At 44.8% G+C, this 27,366-nt stretch overlaps 2 protein-coding genes across 3 annotated transcripts in view; one reads left to right on the forward strand and one right to left on the reverse strand.

Annotated features, from left to right (window-relative positions):
• LOC5504251 (kielin/chordin-like protein) lies at nt 1-12,837 on the forward strand. The gene is made up of 11 exons (XM_001625111.3): nt 1-1,081; nt 1,169-1,254; nt 2,536-2,632; nt 2,993-3,031; nt 3,118-3,152; nt 3,927-4,031; nt 4,144-4,195; nt 4,715-4,929; nt 8,939-9,527; nt 10,058-10,251; nt 10,954-12,837. Exons 1-11 carry the CDS (start codon nt 973-975, stop codon nt 11,002-11,004), a joined length of 1,572 nt encoding a protein of 523 aa, XP_001625161.2. The 5' UTR covers nt 1-972; the 3' UTR covers nt 11,005-12,837.
• LOC5504252 (protein PTHB1) overlaps nt 11,258-27,366 on the reverse strand; it is an 18,999-nt gene continuing 2,890 nt past the window's right edge. Inside the window, exons 6-25 of one of the 2 annotated variants that reach the window (XM_032372525.2) lie at nt 26,874-26,955; nt 26,662-26,749; nt 26,016-26,241; nt 25,378-25,498; nt 24,967-25,027; nt 24,249-24,325; nt 23,547-23,600; nt 23,129-23,237; nt 22,268-22,375; nt 21,792-21,880; nt 21,460-21,511; nt 21,213-21,305; nt 20,320-20,408; nt 19,716-19,796; nt 18,946-19,098; nt 15,458-15,558; nt 15,203-15,284; nt 14,498-14,576; nt 14,209-14,424; nt 11,258-13,945 (exon numbers count right to left, since the gene is read on the reverse strand). In XM_032372525.2, coding sequence (XP_032228416.1) covers nt 13,737-13,945; nt 14,209-14,424; nt 14,498-14,576; nt 15,203-15,284; nt 15,458-15,558; nt 18,946-19,098; nt 19,716-19,796; nt 20,320-20,408; nt 21,213-21,305; nt 21,460-21,511; nt 21,792-21,880; nt 22,268-22,375; nt 23,129-23,237; nt 23,547-23,600; nt 24,249-24,325; nt 24,967-25,027; nt 25,378-25,498; nt 26,016-26,241; nt 26,662-26,749; nt 26,874-26,955 — 2,170 coding nt within the window. In that variant the 3' untranslated portion in view covers nt 11,258-13,736. Of the gene's footprint in view, nt 13,946-14,208; nt 14,425-14,497; nt 14,577-15,202; nt 15,285-15,457; nt 15,559-18,945; nt 19,099-19,715; nt 19,797-20,313; nt 20,409-21,212; nt 21,306-21,459; nt 21,512-21,791; nt 21,881-22,267; nt 22,376-23,128; nt 23,238-23,546; nt 23,601-24,248; nt 24,326-24,966; nt 25,028-25,377; nt 25,499-26,015; nt 26,242-26,661; nt 26,750-26,873; nt 26,956-27,366 lie in introns of both variants that reach the window. The other variant, XM_032372524.2, reaches the window with a different exon arrangement.

The raw sequence follows: 27,366 nt of genomic DNA on the forward strand, positions 1-27,366 counted from the left end.
GAACGCTTAAGACATTCCGGCGACTGTGCGTCCTAGGACCATTGAAACCGGCAAACTTTAGTGCAAAAGAATCAATGGACAAGATAAGACGCTCGTTTGCATATCACTTAAAATTCGGCCAGTGCTAAATGGCCTTTTTACGATTAAAAGAGACTCCTTGGTAGTTCAACTGGCTCCGGGCGCACATTTGTCTATGGTTGTCGAAGTCTGGCTGATCTACTACCTGGCAAGGATATGTTCATTGAAATCAGTGCGTAATCTTCATTTAAATAGAGAAGATTACATACTTTTGCTCAATTCAAAAAGCGAACGTAATTTTCTTTATTCTCGCTAGTCATGTAGGCGCCGTAAAGACGGCTTACTCCCAAGATATTCTTTATTCAAAAGTCTTATCAATTCGCTTGAATAACGCAAAGATTATTATCCGTGCAATATTTCTATGAGCTTAAATCTTGCTCTCTAGTATACTGTTTACATATAAGTGAATTCTTGCCAGTTCTCTTGGAGCAAAAATATGCTTGCAAATGGCTTCCTGAACTTGGCCGAAAAAGGATTTTTTAAAGTGATTGTGGTATATATCACAATGCAAGAACAATGGCACGTCATGATAAATGGGCATAAAAGCCTGTGAAGTTGGCGCTAGCAGCTCGAATTTGGAAATCGTCTCTTGTTTAAGTGTATTTACTAGGAGTATCAAAAGAGAGTGTGCATCGAAACAAGTTGAACGCAAGTCTGCAGCGGTTGGCGCAGAAGTTGATTTGGGAAAGGGTCGTATGAGGCAGCGTCAAAATGTCACGGAGTCTCCGGAACCAAATCGTGTGTCGCCAGTCAGCGTATAGTTTCTCCACCCATCGTGTGACGCGAAAACACGCTCTTGTCACGGCTACAAGTGTCTGGATACGCTCGACTCAAGTACAAACACACTGCTAATCCGCCAATACCTCCTGAATACCACCAAGAGCGTTACTTAGAATGCACGGTATTCTACCAACCTTTAGAACTGCCCCAAGCCCTGGCTACTACATCTTTATAGGAGTAATCGCCGTCCTTGTATCCAGGGTGAAATGCGAGGCGTTGCGCGGTACGTTTAGCAAATATGCCAATTGATGCTCTTAATGGATTTACCCACAATCATATGCCACTAATGGATGTTGATTTATTTGCTTAGGGAGTTTAGCGCGATGCTCTACAGAGAATGCTATTGTGAGGTTACCGATCTTGTCCGGTAACCCGTGTATCGTCTGCCGATGTAAGGTACGAGAGAAAGCGTGCTTTAACCCGCCAGGCAATTGCGCACCATTTACGCTAGTAGTTCTTCTATAAACAGATCCGGTTAGCAACTTTGTTTAGACTTCTGATAGCTCCTTGACTCCGTGCAAGGGGGGTGATTTGACAGCGTTAAGTGGCTTGCGCATATCAGTTGCCATGTCAAATCAAGGTGAAGGCGAGTGGCTTTTCTTTAAATGCACTTCTTTTGTTCGTTATCATTATCATTATCAAAGTGAGGAATGCAACAGAATAATACTCTTCTGTAAAAAGAATACGGCTTTCTTTTCTTGTTCTGTTTTAATTCAAATGTTTTTCTTAGGCATTAAGGTCCGGACATATCCGTCATATCTCGTCACGTCTTTTCAACCATATTTCCTGATCGCATTTTTTGCGATTCTTTTCCAATGTCTTTTTCAACTTTCAGACTTGGGATTCTTGAGGGTTACAATAAACACTGAAATAATCCTATTTATTTTTATCTCCTTGTACGTGATGCCCTGTGAATTTGATGCTCTTTTTGGGTTGAACTTGGACAAACGTTTACGAATTCCATTTCCGGAGTGTCATGTCGGTTATATCAAACGGGCTTTGAAAGGTAGAATGTACATGGTATGAATTACGATGACAGTTAAACATGGGGGCTGGGGGGTACTTATATGGTGAAAAAGCTTGAATTAAACTCAAATGATGTTGGAAAACATTGCGATCATCACCACAGAGGTACCTGTATTGAGCGGTCAAGGCGTAGGACAGGGTGGAGTGGCCGCTTATTTGAGGTTAACAGGAAAAGTTAAGAAACAGAAACAACTAGATGTCTCACAGCAAGATCCGCCATAAAATGCCTAAATTGCGTCATTGTCTTTGAATGCTGTTTTACAACTCATTTTAAATATGGACTTTTCTTTGCATCTATTCAATTCATTGACTTAGCTCAGGTAAAAAGCACATTGTAAGTTATACTTGACTGTAAAATGATGGCCGTGCCCGCTTAATAGAGGTTATATAATGACTGGTGGAGTGAGTATTTTATGATCTGGGAAAGGGGGCCTTTAAGTAGCTGTTTTGCAAAAATATTAGGGTGGTGCTTTTCGTGTTAACCATGTTGTGTTCGTGGTTGTCCGCTACATACTCGTTACCCCAACGGTATATTTTCGGGATGTGTTCGTGATACCGGTATGTTCGTAACGCTAACGGTAGATTTTCGGGATGTGTTCGTGATACCGGTATGTTCGTAACGCTAACGGTAGATTTTCGGTATGTACCTAGGATAACCAAGTGGTCTGCACTCGGCTTCACTGCCCTACGATTGAATGTTCGGGAAGTCTGGTGCGCATGCGTGGGCGATGTTGCCCTTCTTGTGTCAGTACGTATCAGAGTGACTGGGAATTATTAATTTTTTTTCAGTATTTACGTAGTCTACCGCGCAGCCGTCCTTTAACAATTGGGGGGGGGGGGGGGGGGGGGAGGGATGCGATGTTATCTTCCTATATTTCCCGCGGTGCTGCGGAGTGTATATCCCGTGGTACCTTATTTCCTTTTTCCTTCGTACAGTCAAGAGCCAATAATTACAAGATTAAATCAATTTCTATGATTATTATTTTTAATATTTTAAGCATTTGTGAATTTGACCAGACCTTTCGAATTTTCTAGTTAAATAACCTTTTTTTAAGAAGCAAAGAGATGATTCTTTGTGCATTGAATTGTTTGTTTTTTTAATCATTAGAGACCAAGAAGAAAGAGAAGCCCATCACCGAGAAAAAAGGTCGGGAAAAGCAGGGTTGTCTTATAGCTATAAACTCAAGACGTGAGCACACTTTGATTAAATTAAATCGCTCTTTTCCTTTTCAGAGTCAGTTTGTATTCACCAGGACCAAAAATATTTGGTGAGTAAGCCACCTGCATATCGCTCTATTATGTTTCTTTCCTCCATTTTTGTGTCTGTTGGTTGGCTACAGGTATAAGTCCCAAAAGAGTGACGTCAAAGAACGTTGCCAGCTATAAATACCAAGGTACATAAGGACACAGTAACTACAAGGATTAAGTTCCTTCTAGAACTCTATTAGGATATACAGTCTTGCACAACCCGTGTTGTCCTGGAAGGTGTGAGTATCTCGTGAACTGTATCTTTAAGACACATGCACGTACCCGCAGGCGTCATAGGTATTATAAAGAAGAAGGATAGTATGTGACGATCCTTCAATAAGAAATGACCCTCATTTTGTCGGCAGAGGAGAGGGGGGGGGGGGCTGCTCGCGCACCCTGCACCCCCCTGTGTACGCGCTTGAGGCATCTAATGCAGGCCCGTACCCAGGGGGGTGCATGGGGTGCGAACGCACCCCCCCCACACACAACGGCCGAAAGTCTACTTTTGGTTCTCAATAGACGTGCTATTTGTAGACAAAACTCAAAATCATAAGCTAGATCACTCTGGTATGCAGCCAAATCCTACAATAAACGTCCTGTAGAGATACTGCAAAGGCATAAAAAATCCCTTTTTGTTCTTTCCGAGGTGGTTAGATTTTTATCAGAGATATCCCTCCCTCCCTCCTCCCCAACGGAAAAATTAGGTCCACTTTTTCGGATTTCGCACCCCCCCCCTCAAGAAAAATCCTGGGTACGGGCCTGTAATGACATACATGTGCTTATGATATCGATAGAATGGCGCGTCATGGTATGATCCTGGCTGCAAGTCCTGCAGGTGCGCGAACGGTTCTGTGAGTTGCCAGCTTCAGAAGTGCAACAGTCACTTAAATTGCCCAAAGGTGTGGTTTATTTGTTCTGTTCAATCAAATCTGTGTTCAGTTTTAGGGATACTCCTTTTATCTTAATGCAAAATTTTCATCAAACTTTTACATTTATTTGTTTCATTTTTAGGGAAAGAAGCCTGGTTTTGTCCCTGGGGGTTGTTGCATCGAGTGTGTAGAAGGTGAGGCGAACTGTACAAGGGACGCGTGTGATCTTGTGAAGCAGCGTTTTTTTTTTTAAATTCTGCTCACGTGACACGCAGAAGAGCGGAAGGAACTTTCTTAGTGTGAAAACGGTGAGGGTTGAATAGGGAGAGCGGTGGATCGTTGAGAGGGAGATGGGGAGGGAAAGGGTGAGGTTGATGGACAGAGAGAGAGAGAGAGAGAGAGAGAGAGAGAGAGAGAGAGAGAGAGAGAGAGAGAGAGAGAGAGAGAGAGAGAGAGAGAGAGAGAGAGAGAGAGAGAGAGAGAGAGAGAGAGAGAGAGAGAGAGAGAGAGAGAGAGAGAGAGAGAGAGAGAGAGAGAGAGAGAGAGAGAGAGAGAGAGAGAAATAAATACACAAACTTCCTTAGTGTGAAAAGGGTGGGAAAAGGTTGAGAGGGATAGGTGATGGAAAGGGGAAGCAAGAGAGGTCTGTTGGCCGGGGTTGAACTAACAGGCTGTTAGTTTCTACCCGGGACATTGATTCATACTTTTTGTAGACATGGGCATCTGTACATCGTACGGTGATCCCCATTATCAAACCTTTGATGGAAGAATGTTCAATTTCCATGGCAACTGTCGCTATCGCTTGGTTGCGGATTGTCGTCAAGGCAACTTCAGTGTGCGACTTCGCAGTGAAAGGCATCACAATCAGGCTGTCGGAGAAGCTAAGTCCCTCGTCGTCCACATAGGCTCTACAGTTATTCACTTACAGGTTTGCCAGGATTTCTTGAGTTGGTGTGATGTATAACCAGCATCCCTGTACAGGCGGTCCCTAGGTACAGCTTGTGTGATGTAGTGTGTTAGTGCATGGCTCACTGTGCAGGTGGTCCCTAGGTACAGCTTGTGTGATGTAGTGTGTTAGTGCATGGCTCACTTTGCAGGTGGTCCCTAGGTACAGCTTGTGTGGTGCAGTGTGTTGGTACATGGCTCACTGTGCAGGTGGTCCCTAGGTACAGCTTGTGTGGTGCAGTGTGTTGGTACATGGCTCACTGTTCAGGTGGTCCCTAGGTACAGCTTGTGTGGTGCAGTGTGTTAGTGCATGGCTCACTGTGCATGTGGTCCCTAGGTACAGCTTGTGTGATGTAGTGTGTTATTATATGGCTCACTGTGCAGGTGGTCCCTAGGTACAGCTTGTGTGGTGCAGTGTGTTAGTGCATGGCTCACTGTGCATGTGGTCCCTTGGTACAGCTTGTGTGATGTAGTGTGTTAGTGCATGGCTCACTTTGCAGGCGGTCCTTTGGTACAGCTTGTGTGATGTAGTGTGTTATTATATGGCTCACTGTGCAGGTGGTCCCTAGGTACAGCTTGTGTGATGTAGTGTGTTAGTGCATGGCTCACTTTACAGGTGGTCCCTAGGTACAGCTTGTGTGGTGCAGTGTGTTAGTACATGGCTCACTGTGCAGGTGGTCCCTTGATACAGCTTGTGTGATGTAGTGTGTCAGTGCATGGCTCACTGTGCAGGTGGTCCCTTGGTACAGCTTGTGTGGTGCAGTGTGTTAGTACATGGCTCACTGTGCAGGTGGTCCCTTGATACAGCTTGTGTGATGTAGTGTGTTAGTGCATGGCTCACTGTGCAGGTGGTCCCTTGATACAGCTTGTGTGATGTAATGTGTTAGTGCATGGCTCACTGTGCAGGTGGTCCCTAGGTACAGCTTGTGTGATGTAGTGTGTTGGTGCATTGCTCACTAAGCAGGTGGTCCCTTGGTACAGCTTGTGTGGCGGTGTGTCAGTACATGTCTCACTGTAAAGGTGGTCCCTAGGTACAGCTTGTGTGGTGCAGCAGTGTGTTAGTGCATGGCTCACTGTGCAGGTGGTCCCTGGGTACAGCTTGTGTGGTGCAGTGTGTTAGTGCATGGCTCACTTTGCAGGCGGTCCCTTGGTACAGCTTGTGTGGCGCAGTGTGTTGGTGTATGGCTCACTGTGCAGGTGGTCCCTAGGTACAGCTTGTGTGATGTAATGTGTTAGTGCATGGCTCACTGTGCAGGTGGTCCCTAGGTACAGCTTGTGTGGTGCAGTGTGTTAGTGCATGGCTCACTGTGCAGGTGGTCCCTTGGTACAGCTTGTGTGATGTAGTGTGTTAGTGCATGGCTCATTTTGCAGGCGGTCCTTTGGTACAGCTTGTGTGATGTAGTGTGTTAGTGCATGGCTTACTTTGCAGGCGGTCCCTTGATACAGCTTGTGTGATGTAGTGTGTTAGTGCATGGCTCACTGTGCAGGTGGTCCCTAGGTACAGCTTGTGTGGTGCAGTGTGTTAGTGCATGGCTCACTGTGCAGGTGGTCCCTTGGTACAGCTTGTGTGATGTAATGTGTTAGTGCATGGCTCACTGTGCAGGTGGTCCCTAGGTACAGCTTGTGTGGCGGGGTGTTAGTGCATGGCTAACTGTGCAGGTGGTCCCTAGGTACAGCTTGTGTGATGTAGTGTGTTAGTGCATGGCTTACTTTGCAGGTGGTCCCTAGGTACAGCTTGTGTGGCGGTGTGTTAGTGCATGGCTAACTGTGCAGGTGGTCCCTTGGTACAGCTTGTGTGATGTAGTGTGTTAGTGCATGGCTCACTTTTCAGGCGGTCCCTAGGTACAGCTTGTGTGGCGGGGTGTTAGTGCATGGCTAACTGTGCAGGTGGTCCCTAGGTACAGCTTGTGTGATGTAGTGTGTTAGTGCATGGCTTACTTTGCAGGCGGTCCCTAGGTACAGCTTGTGTGGCGGTGTGTTAGTGCATGGCTAACTGTGCAGGTGGTCCCTTGGTACAGCTTGTGTGGTGCAGTGTGTTAGTGCATGGCTCACTGTGCAGGTGGTCCCTAGGTACAGCTTGTGTGGTGCAGTGTGTTGGTACATGGCTCACTGTGCAGGTGGTCCCTAGGTACAGCTTGTGTGGTGCAGTGTGTTGGTACATGGCTCACTGTTCAGGTGGTCCCTAGGTACAGCTTGTGTGGTGCAGTGTGTTAGTGCATGGCTCACTGTGCATGTGGTCCCTAGGTACAGCTTGTGTGATGTAGTGTGTTATTATATGGCTCACTGTGCAGGTGGTCCCTAGGTACAGCTTGTGTGGTGCAGTGTGTTAGTGCATGGCTAACTGTGCAAGTGGTCCCTAGGTACAGCTTGTGTGATGTAGTGTGTTAGTGCATGGCTCACTGTGCATGTGGTCCCTTGGTACAGCTTGTGTGATGTAGTGTGTTAGTGCATGGCTCACTTTGCAGGCGGTCCCTAGGTACAGCTTGTGTGATGTAGTGTGTTATTATATGGCTCACTGTGCAGGTGGTCCCTAGGTACAGCTTGTGTGATGTAGTGTGTTAGTGCATGGCTCACTTTACAGGTGGTCCCTAGGTACAGCTTGTGGTGTGCAGTGTGTTAGTGCATGGCTCACTTTGCAGGCGGTCCCTAGGTACAGCTTGTGTGATGTAGTGTGTTATTATATGGCTCACTGTGCAGGTGGTCCCTAGGTACAGCTTGTGTGATGTAGTGTGTTAGTGCATGGCTCACTTTACAGGTGGTCCCTAGGTACAGCTTGTGTGGTGCAGTGTGTCGGTGCATGGCTCACTGTGTAGGTGGTCCCTTGATACAGCTTGTGTGGTGCAGTGTGTTAGTACATGGCTCACTGTGCAGGTGGTCCCTTGGTACAGCTTGTGTGATGTAGTGTGTTAGTGCATGGCTTACTTTGCAGGCGGTCCCTTGATACAGCTTGTGTGATGTAATGTGTTAGTGCATGGCTCACTGTGCAGGTGGTCCCTAGGTACAGCTTGTGTGATGTAGTGTGTTAGTGCATTGCTCACTGTGCAGGTGGTCCCTTGGTACAGCTTGTGTGGCGGTGTGTCAGTACATGTCTCACTGTAAAGGTGGTCCCTAGGTACAGCTTGTGTGGTGCAGCAGTGTGTTAGTGCATGGCTCACTGTGCAGGTGGTCCCTGGGTACAGCTTGTGTGGTGCAGTGTGTTAGTGCATGGCTCACTGTGCAGGTGGTCCCTAGGTACAGCTTGTGTGGTGCAGTGTGTTAGTGCATGGCTCACTGTGCAGGTGGTCCCTTGGTACAGCTTGTGTGATGTAGTGTGTTAGTGCATGGCTCATTTTGCAGGCGGTCCTTTGGTACAGCTTGTGTGATGTAGTGTGTTAGTGCATGGCTTACTTTGCAGGCGGTCCCTTGATACAGCTTGTGTGGCGGGGTGTTAGTGCATGGCTAACTGTGCAGGTGGTCCCTAGGTACAGCTTGTGTGATGTAGTGTGTTAGTGCATGGCTTACTTTGCAGGCGGTCCCTAGGTACAGCTTGTGTGGCGGTGTGTTAGTGCATGGCTAACTGTGCAGGTGGTCCCTTGGTACAGCTTGTGTGGTGCAGTGTGTTAGTGCATGGCTCACTGTGCAGGTTGTGCTTAGGTACAGCTTGTGTGGTTCAGTATGGCTAAGACGTAGGCAGGTCGAATACGACTAAATCGTGCTCTCTAAAGCTTGGTTCTCACTAGGACGCAAGCGCAATCGTAGGCGCAAACGGAAGCGCAACACAAGTGTGAATCGGTCAAACAAGCGCAAGCACAAGAAAATCACATAGTTGTGTTCACTTGCGCTTCCGCTTATGTTCTAGTGAGGATCGGAAAACTACGTGTGTTTCGCTTGCACTTACGTCCAAGCGAGAACCAACCTTAAATCAACCTTTAGTACATGGCTTAGTGTAGGCGGTCCCTTGGTACAGCTCGTGTAGTGTATATTGAGGAACGCATTTTATTTGGTTGTTCCAGAGAGGCCTTGTGGTAAAGGTAGACCGTAAAGAGGTGCAGCTACCCTATCAACGGCTCCCTTCATTGCAAATCGACAGAAAAAATTTCATGATCACTCTTCTAAGCGAAACCGGTGTCAAGATCATCTGGGATGGCGAGAGCTACATCGAGGTGCACGTGTCTCATCGGTATCGCGGCAACACTTGCGGGCTATGCGGCAACTTTAATGGAGTTCCCTCGGACGACTTTATGATGAAAAATGGGCGATACGCGAGGAGTGACCGAGAGTTTGGCAAGAGTTGGTCGCTAGGCGGACACCGTCGGCGCCCATGTTTGCAAAGGGCCCCTTCTCCGCCCATCGCCGAGCCTATCAGCAAGTGTCGACGGAGTGCTCTCCACCATTGGCGGGCCCGCAAGCGGTGTTGGCCAATCAAGAGCCAGTTTTCCAACTGTCACCCTGTGGTAAAGCCCCATAAGTACTACAAGGCGTGTATATCCGAGGTGTGCAAGTGCCTGGTCAAGCGATGTGAGTGCGAGTCTTTGGTGACGTACGCGCGCGCCTGCAGACGGATGGGTGTCAATGTCAACTGGGGCAGGAAGAAAGCATGCGGTACGTATGGATTTAAAAAAACAGCGCTAGCAGGGCCAGCATTGTGGGCAATGTTTTGCTGTATGTACGCTGTTCTTGCCTTGGCTAAACCAAAAGCGATTATATTTTCTACTGCTTCTGTGTAGTCTTTTAAGTCTTACCATTATACTTCTTAACCTAAAATGACTCAAAAATAACGTGTACACTTTTTAGCAGATTCTTGTTGCGACCATAGGCGACAGCTATGGTTCGGTACCTCAAACCACGGGTGATAATATTTATTGTGTTCTTTTAAGGGTCGACGTGTAAGGGCGGCTCTATGTTACCATTTCTTGTGTTTCCTTTAGGGGTGACATGTAAGGGCGGCTCTATGTTACTATTTCTTGTGTTCCCTTTAGGGGTGACATGTAAGGGCGGCTCTATGTTACTATTTCTTGTGTTCCCTTTAGGGGTGACGTGTAAGGGCGGCTCTATGTTACTATTTCTTGTGTTCCCTTTAGGTGTGACGTGTAAGGGCGACTCTATGTTACTATTTTTTGTGTTCCCTTTAGGTGTGACGTGTAAAGGCGGCTCTATGTTTGATGATTGCGTACCCGCGTGTAAACGTACTTGCGCCAATAAAGGGGACCCCCCTCTTAGAGAATGTACCACCAAGCGCTGTGTGGCTGGATGTCAGTGCCCTGCCGGTCAAGTGTGGGATGAGAACAGTAACAGATGCATCTTGACGTGGATGTGTCCGCCTCCGGTAAGAGATGAGTTCGTCTTCGGTAAGAGATGAGTTCGTCTCCGGTAAGAGATGAGTTTGTCTCCGGTAAGAGATGAGTTCGTCTCCGGTAAGAGATGAGTTCGTCTCCGGTAAGAGATGAGTTCGTCTCCGGTAAGAGATGAGTTCGTCTCCGGTAAGAGATGAGTTCGTCTCCGGTAAGAGATGAGTTCGTCTCCGGTAAGAGATGAGTTCGTCTCCGGTAAGAGATGAGTTCGTCTCCGGTAAGAGATGAGTTCGTCTCCGGTAAGAGATGAGTTCGTCTCCGGTAAGAGATGAGTTCGTCTCCAGTAAGAGATGCGTTCGCCTCCGGTAAGAGATGCGTCCGCCTCCGGTTGACCCGTTCGATGGTGGTCGAGACGGTCAATTTCATGTGTGCATTTCGATAGAAAAAGGTTCTAGATGGATCTAGTGACCTATTACCAGAGCTAAGGATGCCGCTTTGAATTGGTCCGTGGTCAGTGCATTACCACGTCTGGATCCCACTCTTCACACACTTTTCTCTAGAGAGGAACCTGGAACGGGAGAGCTGCTAGTATATGTCGTTGAGGGATTCACAATTTTCACATTCTGAAGTTTTACAATTCATAATTTTTGGTGTTGCTTTTTTTTCTTTGCAACTCAGTAAAACCTCCGTTTCAATTTAACACTGAAAAAGTAATGGGATAATTTCTTCTCTAATAGATCACCGAGCTGCAAGAAAGACGCTTGAGAACAAGACAGCAAGCACATTAAGAACCCGCTATCTAACCATATGATAAATAACCATGTGAACGGAAATGGTGGTAAACACGACCAAAGAAATGTTTAGTGAACATGCGCCTTGCGGTGCAGGGCCGAGACTAGATGTTCACGAACGAGCCTGCAAAGACGTCTTCAAGCGCGGGAGTGAGAAAAGAAAATCCGGTCACTCTTATACGCCTCGATCATTCCGTGTGCGTCAAAGTAGCCCTTCACACATTGTTGTAACATAAAGTTTCACCAGGGATCCCTATTTATAAATGTACTTTATTGCAATATGCACAAATGTTCTTAATATTTGTAATTAATATTAATCCCACGCCATAAAATGTGTAATTCATGCCCGGGGACATAATCAAATTCGGTGAAATAAATATCGATAAATTTACATCATTTGTTGCGGCATACGTACGGCACCATCTACTATTTAGCGTTTAATCATCCGTGCAAGAACTAGGTTAAGTCCCATTGTCCTGCGGCAAACAGCTTCATTATAGCTTTCCCACATAGGATCTTTTTTATACCAAACATGCATGCAGGACATATAGAAGATAGTAAGATTTTGAAGAAATTGTGTGAAATATGTCCTTTGCTATATACCTTACAGGTGATTTTCTGTGGTGAACCAATCAAAAGAAGCCAGAACAATTGCTGTTTGTTGTCTTATAAGGTTCCCCACATAAAATTTACCTGAAAAGCTGGATCAGACATAGTAATTAACCCTATAACCAAAATATTTAAAAAAATATTATGGATCATATTATGAATCGTGTTATTTGTATCTTATGCTAGAATGTTTTGTCTTGGCCAATCAAATTTCTAGAATAAACAAAGGCATTTTTGACATGTCAGCGTGCACTTGCCTAGTTCTTACACAAAGTATTACTTAATCTGGACTGTGCCTTATGTTTGTTGAAGTTAGCATGCAACGTGTACCTTTGGGCTAAAAAGGCTACTGCTTCCCATAGCACCGTCAAGGTAACAAAACCTCCGTTTGAAAATCCCCTCAACATTCACGCTTTCAAGAGGTCTTGGCTACCCAAGACCCAAGAACGGTGAAGGATAATGTTATGTATCACCAGGGTCTTGTTAATTCTGGTAGACTAATAATATTTAGTATATACTTGGGTGGAACTTAATTAGAACGCGCGCTCTGATTGGTTCGCTATCTCGGATTAATGGACAGTATTCACCGCAAAAAATCGGAATGAGTCGATCTGTGAAGTTACCATAAAAACTTGCTTTTAGCACCCGAAATTATCGAGCTTCACATTAAAACGGCATTTTTGCTAAAATTGATTTAGATTTATTTTCCTTGCGGAAACTCGGTTTCAAATCCCCGTGTTTTGACAATTTCCCGCCGAAATGATTTTGCAACGTGCTCGACAAATTCAAAGTTTGCTAAAATTTCTTTTGCGATAAACTAAAGCAGCACATCGTTAGTTTAAACGTAGGAAAACGACAAGTTAATCACTGTTAAGGCCTGCATAATGTATCACAAACAAAGAGAAGTATTTTAGTGAATGTACCTTAATCCCAATCTACACTAACAATTTTTAGTTGACAACTATATTTGTTGGCATCAACACTAGCAATTTTTCATGTGACAATTTTTAATTGCCGAGAAAAAGCAAACCTGCTAACTTTAAAATTGCCGACTTTGCTCAATCGACACTAGCAAATAAAAATTGTCAACTAAAAATTGTAAATGGGCTTTATTGTCTTTGAAGGATTCATAGTGAAAGAAATCATCTCTACAACCAAATTCGTGAAAACGACGTATCAAACGGGACTAAACTAGTCTACACAATAAATTCGTATATTGTCTTTATTGGTTCTGTATTGTATGGGGGTTAAAACAGAATGGATTTCGAGCCCTTGATGTTCAGAGAGAGCAAAATCTTCAAAAAGATACGAACATCAACAACTGTCAGAAGCGATACCTAGTTTCGCGCGACGTTGGAAATTCGATAAAATAATTACAGCAAAATGTGTCTTGCTCAGTCCCCGCCAAGTATATACTAAAACAATAATTCTCCTCAGGCTGAGAGAATAGAGACGAGACGTCGAAGCGTCGGGACTATCCAACGCTATTCACTTCGCTTTCGGCAAATAAATGTAAAGTATAAATGTATACAGTATACGAATATGACAATTGTAAACGTTCCCCCAGATAGCACTACTGCGTCAAGGCTTTCTGAGTCTAGGCTTCCTATCGCAGCACGATGTGTTCAGGTTATTCGTCAGGTAAGACGATGGTTAAGGGTTAAGGTCAGGGTTAGTTTAAGTGCCAAACCAAGGGGTCTAACATGACGTACTAACCCGTCCCGTAACATTTAATCACGAAATCACTTGGCAGAACCGTCTCGCCATGTAGTGTTACAACTAGCATCGCTCCCGTAACGATCGCCGATCAGCGTCACTGGTATATTTGGCATGTGGGTTGTATCCATATTCTTTACGGGCCTTCCATGCGAATATCACCGGTCAGCGTCGCTGTCTGACCCATTGGACATGCGCGCCTCCTCCATACCTCTTCTACCATCGTCTACTATACGAAGATCACCGGTCAGCGTCGCTGTCTGACCCATTGGACATGCGCGCCTCCTCCATACCTCTTCTACCATCGTCTACTATACGAACATCACCGGTCAGCGTCGCTGTCTGACCCATTGGACATGCGCGCCTCCTCCATACCTCTTCTACCATCGTCTACTATACGAAGATCACCGGTCAGCGTCGCTGTCTGACCCATTGGACATGCGCGCCGCCACCATGCCTCTCTCTACTAGTGCCTCCTCTTCGCTGCCTTGAGTGACGTGCACGCGCCTATTGAGGTCAGAGAGAGTGGAATTCTTGCCTGTATTGATCTGCGGTAGTCTACCGGACGGCTCCATCAAGGGCGGTAAACTTGATAAGCCATTTTGTTCTCCGTCTACAAGAGATCAGAAGAAGAGCATTTGAAATAATTCACTACTTAAACGATCAAATGACTCAAGATCTTAGGAGGGTCACTTCAAGGTCATCCCTCAAGAAAAAGCACGAAGTTCAATGGCGAGTTTCAGGTAGAAGAGAGGTGTGGTGCGATGAAAAATGCGCATACGTTACATGGCTTCTATCAGCAAAGTAGTTTTATTGCAAATGCTCTCATTTCTATACGGACGACACAGCCTAGGCAAGGTGACAAAGTGCATGTACCTGTTTCCTCGTAGTGCTCTTCTGACGTCTCATCGAGTGGCTCAAGGGCTTTGACTGATTTTGGCGCTTGCGCGACAGGCATCTCATTGCCCTGCGAGCTACCGCTTGTCATGGCGAGGTCCAGTTTTCCGCCCTTGTTTAGCCGATCGCAAAGGAGTGCAATGTGCTTCTTAAGTTTACTCGTGTCCGGAGGCATCGTGAGCGAACTAATCCCAACTGCGAGAAATACAGACGCAAGCAGTTAAATCAAATTAATTCACATAAAAAAGCCAGAGCTTAGGACACGTACCTGCCTGATCCTTGGCGCTTTTTGATAAACAAGTCCTGAGGAGATGAGTAATCGCAGCGTCTGCCATCTCTTCCCAACCCTAAGACACCACAAGTCAAGGATCATTAGGGGAGTTGAATAAAGCTAAGAAAACGTGGGAAGTTTTTGGTTTAGTACTGTTTTCAATATTCGCGATATTTCTCTTTTCGTACAACACAACTTCAACGCGAAAATGTGACGTGGAAATTTCCACGTTCACATAAACTGAAGTAAATGTTATAAAGGTGGGTGTGTCTCCACAGCGCCTAACAAGTTACGGACATAATCACGACGGTTACGCACCGATCACACGATCATCTCACGATCACGGCACGATCGCGGCATGTCTAAGACACAAATATGAAATGATCGTGGCACGTGGCACGACCACAACACGACCAAGAGACGACCATAACACGATCACGGTACGATCGCGGCATGTCTAACACACAAATATGGCATGATCGTGGCACGTGGCACGACCACAACACGACCAAGAGACGACCATAACACGATCACGGTACGATCGCGGCATGTCTAACACACAAATATGGCATGATCGTGGCACGTGGCACGACTACAACACGAACATGGCACGACCAAGAAACGACCACAACACAAGCATGGCACGATTACGGCACGTAGCACGTAGGAGCCAAATATGGGGATAGACTCGGTAAAACTGACCTGGTCCTCTGACTGTGAAACCCTTGGAGACAGAACCATCTGCAGCGCTTCAAACTCCTTGTCTGACATATTAGTCCACAGCCTGAAAAACACACGGTCAGCCACTGAACAAGAAACATTCAGCCATATGAAAACTATAAAAACCTATGAAAACTATGAAAAACCTAGAAAAAAACGTTCCTTGCAAGCATATAAGGACATCTAAGCAGCCCTACGGCACAGCAATTAATTAAACACAGGAATAGGGATACCTACTTTATGAGGTAGTTGATAAGACGGGTTGCACACGACAGTGCGTTGGACGATGCCTCTATCGCGCGCTCACATTCCTCTTCGGCTTCACTCAGAGCGAGAAGCTGAAAGTTTTACACATTAGAACCACTCTAGGCTGAAGCCAGTTATAATTTTAAAATAGCATGCAACAGCCTTTTTTAGCCAGATGTGCGCGTATATTATCCCGTGACACTAGGTGTGTATCCCCCACCCCCCCAGTGACAGGCTTTGTGTGTCTATCAGATGTGCGCGTATATTATCCCGTGACACTAGGTGTGTACCCCCCCCAGTCACAGGCTTTGTGTGTCTATCAGATGTGCGCGTATATTATCCCGTGACACTAGGTGTATCCCCCACCCCCCCAGTGACAGGCTTTGTGTGTCTATCAGATGTGCGCGTATATTATCCCGTGACACTAGGTGTGTACCCCCCCCCCCCCCAGTGACAGGCTTTGTGTATCTATCAGATGTGCGCGTGTATTATCCCGTGACACTAGGTGTGTACCCCCCCCCCCCCAGTCACAGGCTTTGTGTGTCTATCAGATGTGCGCGTATATTATCCCGTGACACTAGGTGTGTACCCCCCCCCCCCCAGTCACAGGCTTTGTGTGTCTATCAGATGTGTGCGTATATTATCCAGTGACACTAGGTGTGTACCCCCCCCCCAGTCACAGGCTTTGTGTGTCTATCAGATGTGCGCGTATATTATCCCGTGACACTAGGTGTGTACCCCCCCCAGTCACAGGCTTTGTGTGTCTATCAGATGTGTGCGTATATTATCCAGTGACACTAGGTGTGTACCCCCCCCCCCCCAGTCACAGGCTTTGTGTGTCTATCAGATGTGTGCGTGTATTATCCCGTGACACTAGGTGTGTACCCCCCCCCCAGTCACAGGCTTTGTGTGTCTATCAGATGTGTGCGTATATTATCCAGTGACACTAGGTGTGTACCCCCCCCCCAGTCACAGGCTTTGTGTGTCTATCAGATGTGCGCGTATATTATCCCGTGACACTAGGTGTGTACCCCCCCCAGTCACAGGCTTTGTGTGTCTATCAGTTGTGCGCGTGTATTATCCCGTGACACTAGGTGTGTACCCCCCCCCAGTCACAGGCTTTGTGTGTCTATCAGATGTGTGCGTATATTATCCAGTGACACTAGGTGTGTACCCCCCCCCCCAGTCACAGGCTTTGTGTATCTATCAGATGTGCGCGTGTATTATCCCGTGACACTAGGTGTGTACCCCCCCCCCAGTCACAGGCTTTGTGTGTCTATCAGATGTGCGCGTATATTATCCAGTGACACTAGGTGTGTACCCCCCCCCCCAGTCACAGGCTTTGTGTGTCTATCAGATGTGCGCGTATATTATCCAGTGACACTAGGTGTGTACCCCCCCCCCCAGTCACAGGCTTTGTGTGTCTATCAGATGTGTGCGTATATTATCCAGTGACACTAGGTGTGTACCCCCCCCCCAGTCACAGGCTTTGTGTGTCTATCAGATGTGCGCGTATATTATCCCGTGACACTAGGTGTGTACCCCCCCCAGTCACAGGCTTTGTGTGTCTATCAGTTGTGCGCGTGTATTATCCCGTGACACTAGGTGTGTACCCCCCCCCCCCAGTGACAGGCTTTGTGTATCTATCAGATGTGCGCGTGTATTATCCCGTGACACTAGGTGTGTACCCCCCCCCCAGTCACAGGCTTTGTGTGTCTATCAGATGTGCGCGTGTATTATCCCGTGACACTAGGTGTGTACCCCCCCCCAGTCACAGGCTTTGTGTGTCTATCAGTTGTGCGCGTGTATTATCCCGTGACACTAGGTGTGTACCCCCCCCCCCCCAGTGACAGGCTTTGTGTATCTATCAGATGTGCGCGTGTATTATCCCGTGACACTAGGTGTGTACCCCCCCCCCAGTCACAGGCTTTGTGTGTCTATCAGATGTGCGCGTGTATTATCCCGTGACACTAGGTGTGTACCCCCCCCCCAGTCACAGGCTTTGTGTGTCTATCAGATGTGTGCGTATATTATCCAGTGACACTAGGTGTGTACCCCCCCCCCCCAGTCACAGGCTTTGTGTATCTATCAGATGTGCGCGTGTATTATCCCGTGACACTAGGTGTGTACCCCCCCCCAGTCACAGGCTTTGTGTGTCTATCAGATGTGCGCGTATATTATCCCGTGACACTAGGTGTGTACCCCCCCCCAGTCACAGGCTTTGTGTGTCTATCAGATGTGTGCGTATATTATCCAGTGACACTAGGTGTGTACCCCCCCCCCCAGTCACAGGCTTTGTGTGTCTATCAGATGTGCGCGTATATTATCCCGTGACACTAGGTGTGTACCCCCCCCCCAGTCACAGGCTTTGTGTATCTATCAGATGTGCGTGTATATTATCCAGTGACACTAGGTGTGTACCCCCCCCCAGTCACAGGCTTTGTGTGTCTATCAGTTGTGCGCGTGTATTATCCCGTGACACTAGGTGTGTACCCCCCCCCCAGTGACAGGCTTTGTGTGTCTATCAGTTGTGCGCGTATATTATCCCGTGACACTAGGTGTGTGAATACCACCCCCCCTCCCAGTCACAGGCTTTGTGTATCTATCAGATGTGCGCGTATATTATCCAGTGACACTAGGTGTGTACCCCCCCCCCCCCAGTCACAGGCTTTGTGTGTCTATCAGATGTGTGCGTGTATTATCCCGTGACACTAGGTGTGTACCCCCCCCCCCCAGTCACAGGCTTTGTGTGTCTATCAGATGTGCGCGTATATTATCCCGTGACACTAGGTGTGTACCCCCCCCAGTCACAGGCTTTGTGTGTCTATCAGATGTGCGCGTATATTATCCCGTGACACTAGGTGTGTGAATACCACCCCCCCTCCCAGTCACAGGCTTTGTGTGTCTATCAGATGTGCGCGTATATTATCCAGTGACACTAGGTGTGTACCCCCCCCCAGTCACAGGCTTTGTGTGTCTATCAGATGTGCGCGTATATTATCCAGTGACACTAGGTGTGTACCCCCCCCCAGTCACAGGCTTTGTGTGTCTATCAGATGTGCGCGTATATTATCCCGTGACACTAGGTGTGTACCCCCACCCCCCAGTGACAGGCTTTGTGTATCTATCAGATGTGCGCGTATATTATCCCGTGACACTAGGTGTGTACCCCCCCCCCCCCCAACCTCACAGTCACAGGCTTTGTGTGTCTATCAGATGTGCGCGTATATTATCCAGTGACACTAGGTGTGTACCCCCCCCCCCCAGTCACAGGCTTTGTGTATCTATCAGATGTGCGCGTGTATTATCCAGTGACACTAGGTGTGTACCCCCCCCCCCCAGTCACAGGCTTTGTGTATCTATCAGTTGTGCGCGTGTATTATCCCGTGACACTAGGTGTGTACCCCCCCCCCCCCAACCTCACAGTGACAGGCTTTGTGTGTCTATCAGATGTGCGCCTTTTACTACATCGTCCGTACCTGCCTGTAGGTACCGTCCAGGAGTGTATCCAGGTTTTGTAAGGACACGGGCGTCTTGTCCTTGAATCTCGTCAGTAGGCGCCTCTGGATGGAGCGGAACTGCTGTGCCCTCTCCGCCAGCAAATCCCGGTACTTAGCTTGATTCTGGCGTTGCTACAAACACACCAAACAACGATAGGATCGAGTCCAGGTGGTACATTGTAACAAACACACATTGTAACAAACAGCGATAGAATCTGGTCACAAGCGCCACGTTACTACAGACGCAACGAACGATAGAATCGACTCACATGTGGTACATTGGCTGCAAACACACCTAACCGAGATAGAATCGAGTCTGTACAGTGGTACATTGCACATAACGATAAAATCGAGTTATTGCTACATTGTTATAAAACACACCAAGCAACGATAGACAAGAGGCACATGGCTACAAACAACGATAGACAAGAGGCACATGGCTATAAACACACCAAACAACGAAAGAATTGAGTCACAAGTGTCACAGCACATTCACAAGATAATTACAACAAAAACGCTAAACGAAGATAGAATCGAGTCACAAGGTGACACGGTTGGCAATTGGTTAAAAGAGCATTTCTGTATTGCGATTGTCATTTCACTTTGCTGAAGATCACAGGTTGAAGGACAGTGTCAAATAAAGGAATGGAAAAAGATTGACGTTGTGGAATGATACGTAGACCTTGAAAATGATGAGAAAGTGATGAAAGCGCACAGCACTAAGAGCCGAGAGACACTAGGAGACTTACCTCGAAATGTGTGTCGATCAGCTCATAGTACTCCTGTAGAGGCAGTGGGCCCATGAACGATGCTCGGAAAGACACGTTGTCCTAAGTAACAACACCACGAGGTCACATGCAGGGAACCAATAAGACCTTAGCACTACGGTCACGTGCATGAAATTAACCAATGAGAATTCAACAATACAGTTATGTGTGATAAAGTAAACTAATGAGATCCACCGGAGAATTTTACACAAACGCTAAAAATGTGAAGATCTACGTTTGCAGTGGTTTATATGAATATAACACACAATTGTGTACAGTGTTGTTAGAATAGAAAGCAGTACTTCTGTGCTAAACAACGTGAAAAGTGGGCTAGCCACGTAGTTGAAAGCGTAGTTGGAAGGCGCGAGCGCAAATCCAACGTTCGCGGCGTTCTATGTTTTCGCGTCCCTAATGTTCTACAAACACGCCACTATTGTTGGGCCCAGCACTTAACCAACTCTTCCATATTAATACTGGAGCTATCAGCACAAGGCTTAACACCATTGATGTACTAGGAGTGCATGCGGAAGTTCAGGCATGCAGCAGTGCTGTGCAAGTGATGCCAAGGGTAGCAACTCACACGGACTTTTTTATAATGCGCCTCCAGTCGTCTTATCAGCTCATATAGTACCAGCCACATTCCCTCAAACACGTCACACTGGATTCGATATCTCTCTGCAAACACGCAAGATGACAACAATTAACAAACAACAATTGTTTTGAGTGAATATACACGTACCCCTTTCCCAAACAAGGTTGGACTCGGGGGAGGCATGAGTCGTAAACTGCAGTGTTGTTTATGTGCCTGGAAACGGTCACGTGGCTTTCCAAAATCAGGGGTCAGCCATTTAAGGCTGGTTCTCACTAGGACGCAAGCGCAAGCGCAAACGCAACACAAGTGAGAATCGGTCAAACACAAGCGCAAGAAAATCAGGCAATTGCGTTCTAGTGAGAATCGGAAAATTACGTGCGTTGCGCTTGCGCTTACGTCCAAGTGAGAACCAACCTTAACACACTGCCCATAAAACAATTCGGACATGAATTCTCATGCACATGGATTCTCATGCAAATTTATACACCTATTTTTATAGGTGTATACTGGTTTTTCTTTACGTGTATTTCCACAGTGAACTCGCGATATCCGCAAGAACGTACAGTAGTCTGCCTTTCTCATATTCAGGAACGAATTTGTTCAAATGAATGAGTTATATTCCATGGATCTCTTAGAAACTAAGTCAATGACTAAAAAAAAAATATGAGAGCCCAGTACAAAACTTCAGCTTTTCCTTGAACGACCAACAAGTTATGATATGGATTCGTTTCGGCTGATTTGGAAAAGCCATTGTTATATTTTAATATTAATTTTGCAAATAAAGTATAAAACCTTATATTTAGATTGTTATCTCGAGATCTCTTCACATAATTTGTCTTCAAATATTGAGAAAAACAATGAGTGAGTGGGGCTCTTACGACACTTACGCGATGTTTTCGACGCCAGGATGGTAACAGTAGGACCGCCATAGTACTGGATACCAATGGCAGCTAATGGTATGACGGCATCATCTACCATTTCTAGTGAACAAAGGCAGAGTAAAACACACAGATGACAACCCGTGCAAGCTTAACAATACTAGCTGCATCTTATTTGAAATAAATATATAAATACATATAATTACATCTGCATAAACATACACTCCGGATTGAATTACCGAGATATTGGACTGACCTGGGAATACTTCAGCAAGATTTGCTGGCGATTTGTTGGTGTCGACTGTGACCTGGAAACAGTTAAAAGAGTAAGGGTTAACTTACGATACCTCTTACCCTAACCAAGCTGCTCACTGGCTATCTCTGTTACCTAATGCTACACGTTTTTCATTGGCTGACTGATACCTTGTAAAGAGCGTTATTCATTGGTCAGGTACCTTATGCTGCGCATTTTCCATTGGCTGTCTGACCCTGTAATGAGCATTTCTCATTGGTCCAGGCACCTAATGCTACACGTTTTTCATTGGCTGACTGATATCTTGTAAAGAGCGTTTTTCATTGGTCAGGTACCTTATGCTGCGCGTTTTTCATTGGCTGAGCTCCTTTGCAGACCAGTCCTAAGGGGAAGTCCACCTCACACTGTGCAACACGTGGTGCATCTAGAGGACATAAAATTGCATACATATCAGGGGTTAGGACAAGTCTAGAAGAGTTGCGTCCGTGAGCTTGTCCTACATTCTTGTAATTGCACCACTATCTATAGCAAACGTTTATGATTGACTGAGCAGTAGTGTGAGTACATCAACCTGCACTTTTTTGGGGCTTTGGACTTAGGTGCTGTCATCATAAAGGCAGCAAAATATGATAAAAAACGAAAAACCTGATTGAGATAAACGTACCCGCGTATATTGTAATGACTCTTGAAGTTAATCGTAAATGCTTGTTTTAGTGTCTTGGGAGCGTTTTAGTAAAAAGGGGACTGTAATTTGAAGCGGCATGCTTATTGGGAGGCCCTAAATTGAGAATTTACAGTGGTCTGCATTCACCTCCAGTTGACGTATATGTAGCTGTCAGTTGAGCATTGAGAGTGGTGGGTATTGAGCCACCTCGTGTGTAGAAAGCCACCTCTGCCGACACGGGCTCACTTCGGTCTCCTGTCAACAAACCATGTCAATACGATGTGCAGCTAACTTAACTTATCAAAATATCCACTCATCAAAACATCCTTCCTCCCCGGATACTAAAATGACAACTTGCCTAAGTCCACATCCTGATTAAGGCAAAGGAAACTAGAACTCGTGTATCATTTCTTCTGTGCAACGTTGTAAACACTCAAGAAATCTGACGTATCAAAATCGGACCTTGTTTGGGTCCAATAAGGTCTGTTGTGGTGTTCACCTTCCCTGATTGGGCAGCCTTCACAAGTTGCCTGTCTGACCCATGGAAAGCACCCAGAAGTTGGAATTAAGAATTATTTACCCAGGCTGTACTTATGAGTACACACTTGAGTGCTGAGGTTTGCCAACTTTGGCTGATCGCCACCTCATAGCCTGCCAGAATGTTGTGCAAAGGGTAAGTGACACAGGTTTCCGGTCCAATCTGCCGCCACAGCGCACAAGTGTATATCATGAGGCGTGACAAGCCAATGGCCGCAACTAAGAGGCTCAGTTATTTTCTGATGTAGATATAAGTATTTATAGATGCCAAAAACTAAACTCTGCCAAATTTTTGTCTTTAATAAGATTTCTTCAGGGCATGTATGTGTGTATAACTGGCCCTCCCTTAATTTAGTGTGTAACACTATGAAAGAAGTGATCTACAAAATGCAGTGGCAGACCGCAGGGTGTGGAGACGGGTTCTGCAGGCCATCCTATATTAGGCCAAAGGATGATGATGGTCTGACTCACCAACAACTGGAAAGACGATGGAGGATCTGTTACAGGTGATGGGGGAGCTACAAATCACACTGAGGAACACATTCTCCAGGGGACGGGGGGCTTGGCAAACCAGCGATACCTAGATTGGCAAGAAGTATTAATAAAGTTCATACTCATGCAGACAGCTTTCTTAAGTGTGATTCCTTATATGCATTTATTTGCAAGCACTGTATTAAATGGAGGTATTTCTTTTATAGAGAAAAAAAACCATCTTCATTCTTTTAAAAAATATTACAAAGTATTCAGATCTGAAGCAGTTCATTGTAGCTCATGCCTTTAAATGAAGTGGTTATACTACAGCTGCTGTTGTAAATTTGTGTTCATTGATAGAGAAACAGGGTAAAGGGAAAGGTGCTAACGGCAAAAATCCTGTAAACCATTGACATACAGTTACTGTTATGGATGGAAAAGTCTCCTCGTCGACATCATCCACCATGCTTTGCTGTTGATAAACAAGACTTATTACTACATGGGTTTTTATAAAAAAAGGAAATCTTGTCAATGAGTTGTTCATATGCTGGAATACCAAATTACTATCACTATCATCCAATTGACAATCATCAATAATGACAACAATAAAGACAATTTAATAATCCCCTGAATTGAATGGCCTTATAGTAAAGAACTCACTTTTGGTGTAGAAAGGTTGATGATTTTATAGGGGAAGTGACATGGTAAGAGCTTTGCAGCCCTCCGGACAGACACAATGAATTTCAGTCAAGTTCTAATACTGCCCCTTTAATTGTAATAAAAGACAAATACTATTCCTCTGCACTCAGCATTGTGAAAAAGAAAAAGGAATTTATTTTTCTATGGGATATCATTCGGTCAAAAGGGGAGTGAAAATATACATATCAGCCCACTCTCAAGAAGATCTGGGGGCTGTGTGTATTGGGTGGCTAACTGACTTTTACTGTGACTAATTTCTTCTTTTTGTATCATCAAGCTCTTTCTATTTTCTAGTATTCGTCTATCCCCTTTTATAGGGTCTTGAGTCACCTGTAAGCAGCTTAGGGGTATGAAAACTAAAGGCCTTTATTTCTAAGAAGCTCTTTTAATGACCCTGCATGTACAGTGCAATAAAACTTACAGATATTCTGTCTAATGAGTCAGGAACACAAACTTTAATAATCAGGTCCTCTTTCTGTTGGGTACGTGGAAGAATTTCTGCAAACAACAAAACAGACTTAAATAAAAAGATGGAACTGACAAGCAGTGAGTCAGATACTTCACAATACACCCAACCACTTTACAATACACTCAATCACTTTTTACAATACACTCAGTCACTTTACTACAATACACCCGACCACTTTACACCCATAACCACTTTACAATACACCCAACCACTTTACAATACACCTAACAACTTCACAAAACACCTGACCACCTCACAATACACCCTGACCACTTTACAATCACCCTGACCACTTCACAATACACCCAACCACTTTACAATACACCCTGACCACTTCACAATACATCCAACCACAGCACAATACACCTAACCACTTAACAATACACCCAATCACTTTACAATACAACCAACCACTTCACAATACACCCAACAACTTTGTAATACACCCTGACCACTTTACAATACACCTAACTACTTTAAAATACACCCAATTACTTTACAATACACACAACCAATTTACAATACAACCAACCAACCACAACTTAAACATACAGTACACCCAACAAGTAACCACAGTATTACTTTATAGACCAACAGTATATCCAACCACTTCACAGTACTGTACACCAAAACAAATGCTCAGGAAATGCACTTGGAAGTTCTATCATACCTGAGCTTATAGAAGATTCCCTTATAACTTTTTGGAGCTCTTTCATTTCAGTATCAGCTTCCTGAAAATTACAAATACCATATAGCTCAAAACTCTTGAAGTAGTATTTTTTAATAACAATTTTAATTATTAATTTTAATATTTAAAAATATAAAGATATAATATAAATATAAGATCCATTCTTCTATGAAAATTAATGCTCCCTTGCAGTGGGCAGTGCTTCATTCAAGGAGAAAACCCATAATTTGCAAGCATCCTCATTATGTTTGATACAGGAAAACAGTAGTCAAGGGGCTTTTTCTGCATTTCTCCTCCACCCCATAATTTTGGACAGAGCACCCAACCTAGTGTAAGCATTCAGATGTACTAGTTACAGTATCTAGAGATATCTACACAGGTATTTTTTTGTACCTCATAATTGATATCTCTAGCCTCAGGTGCCGGTGTGACCATCATGGATGGATCTGTGCCAAGGTATGCACAGTGAAGATAGCCTGTCTCGTCTAGTGTCACGATCACCCCCTTGAGGTCCCTACAAGATACCAATGTGTTATCCGATGCACAACTTAAGTGGTGCCAACTTAAGTGGCTAGTGTATCCAATAATATACACTTTCTAACTATCAGGATAAATATGCAGGGTAAGTGATAACAACTAATGTAAAGGTTCTTACTAACCCCTTGGGGCTAGTTATTAATTGTTTTCCTTTTCTTTTTGGCAACCAATCAAAACTCTGTCTTCAATCTCTTTTCTTGAGCCTTGCTTGTTATAATTTTGCTTTAAGGCATAGCTGGCTCTTTCCTGATTGGTCGAAACTTTGACAGAATAGGGTGGATAATAACACAGACCAGTTATCCAGCTCTTTACAGGAGACTGGATTACAGGCTCACAGAAATTAGCTGGAAATCGAGATAAAATGTATGTTTATCTAGAGTTCTATAAAAGGGGTAGTGATGGGTATTTCTAAATTTAGAAAGTCTTGAAAAAATTAAAAAAGGTCTCAGAATCTCTGCTACCATTGCTACACCTTATAAAAGGGCATTACTTACTGGAATGTAGCTACTTTTATTGCCACAGGGACATGAGGCAGTTGTGCTGCCCAAGTAAGCGTAACATCCTGATAAACCAATAAACTTTTAGTGTGGGTGGCTATCAGTGTGTTGATGACACCCTCCTTAACAGAGTCATACGGGATAAAAGCACTGGGATTGTACTCAAATTTCTTCATAAATCTAATAGTTCCATCTTCTTTCATGCAAAACAGACTTCTCTCTCCTGCAAAAGAAAAAAATAAGGCATTGCTGATGACAAACTGTTTATTTAGGAACTGATGTGATTGATGGTAAAATACAATTGGTATTACCCATCTAGCAACCTATAGCTAACCAAGATGTTATTGTTTGACACTAAGAACCTCTGCAGGTCTATTGTTAGTTCGGTGGTCAGTGTCTGAACTTGGTTGCACGGACAATGGGGCATTTACATAAACTAATACTTCATTCATGTAAAATGTATAACAGCACATTGCATCTATAACACAGTCCTAATAAAGATGGGCTTCATTCCTTTCTTTCTAAGTAAGAATGATAAACAGGGGTGAATCCTGGATTTCACTAGGGATTGGGGCCACAAATTGGGGCAAATCATAAAGAAGGTTGAATTTAATATAAAAAGACTCCAAATCTAGCTACTCACCTAACACAAGAATTGATGTGGGTGAACTAGAAGTCGAGAAGACTTTTATATCCAATGCACATTCTCCGATATTTGTAGTCCAGTCAACCTTGATACCAACAAATGTGGTAAATATTTTTGAAGCTTTATAGAATGAACTTAGACACCAGCCATGTTTCCATTGCTTAGCATCAAGTATTAGCAGTTGCCATGTTGGATCATAGAGTACTCACAGTAAGTTTCTTGCCAGAGATCTTCTTGTTTCCAATATCTTCTTTATTATTTGCATCAGTGGCTACAGCAAGGGTTTGATATCTATAAAAATGGTATATAAAATGTAAAACAAAAATAAAAAAAAATAAAAATAAAACAAAAATAACAAAAAATAAAACTAACTTATCACCCCCCTTCCTTCAAACAAACAGGAAAACAAGATCAGAAATCTCTTGTTGCTAGAACCAGGGACGGATCCAGGAGCTCCAAAATGAAGTGGCTGAAGCAAGGGTGTATTTCCTTATATTATTTGTCATTTCTAAGCCAAATATCTGAAAATAGGGGGCCGGGGCCCGCTTGGCCCACACCTAGATCTGCTCCTGAGAACTACCCACTTTGGCCAGAAAAAGAAAAGCCAAAGTGAAGCAAAATCTACAGGTTTTTAGAGTCCTGTGGTTAACAGGTATAATGGTATATCTTAATTTTCGAAAAATTGTGGCTCCCACTGTATAT

Source organism: Nematostella vectensis, chromosome 2, assembly GCF_932526225.1.
Source record: "Nematostella vectensis chromosome 2, jaNemVect1.1, whole genome shotgun sequence".
NCBI classification, from domain to species: domain Eukaryota; kingdom Metazoa; phylum Cnidaria; class Anthozoa; order Actiniaria; family Edwardsiidae; genus Nematostella; species Nematostella vectensis.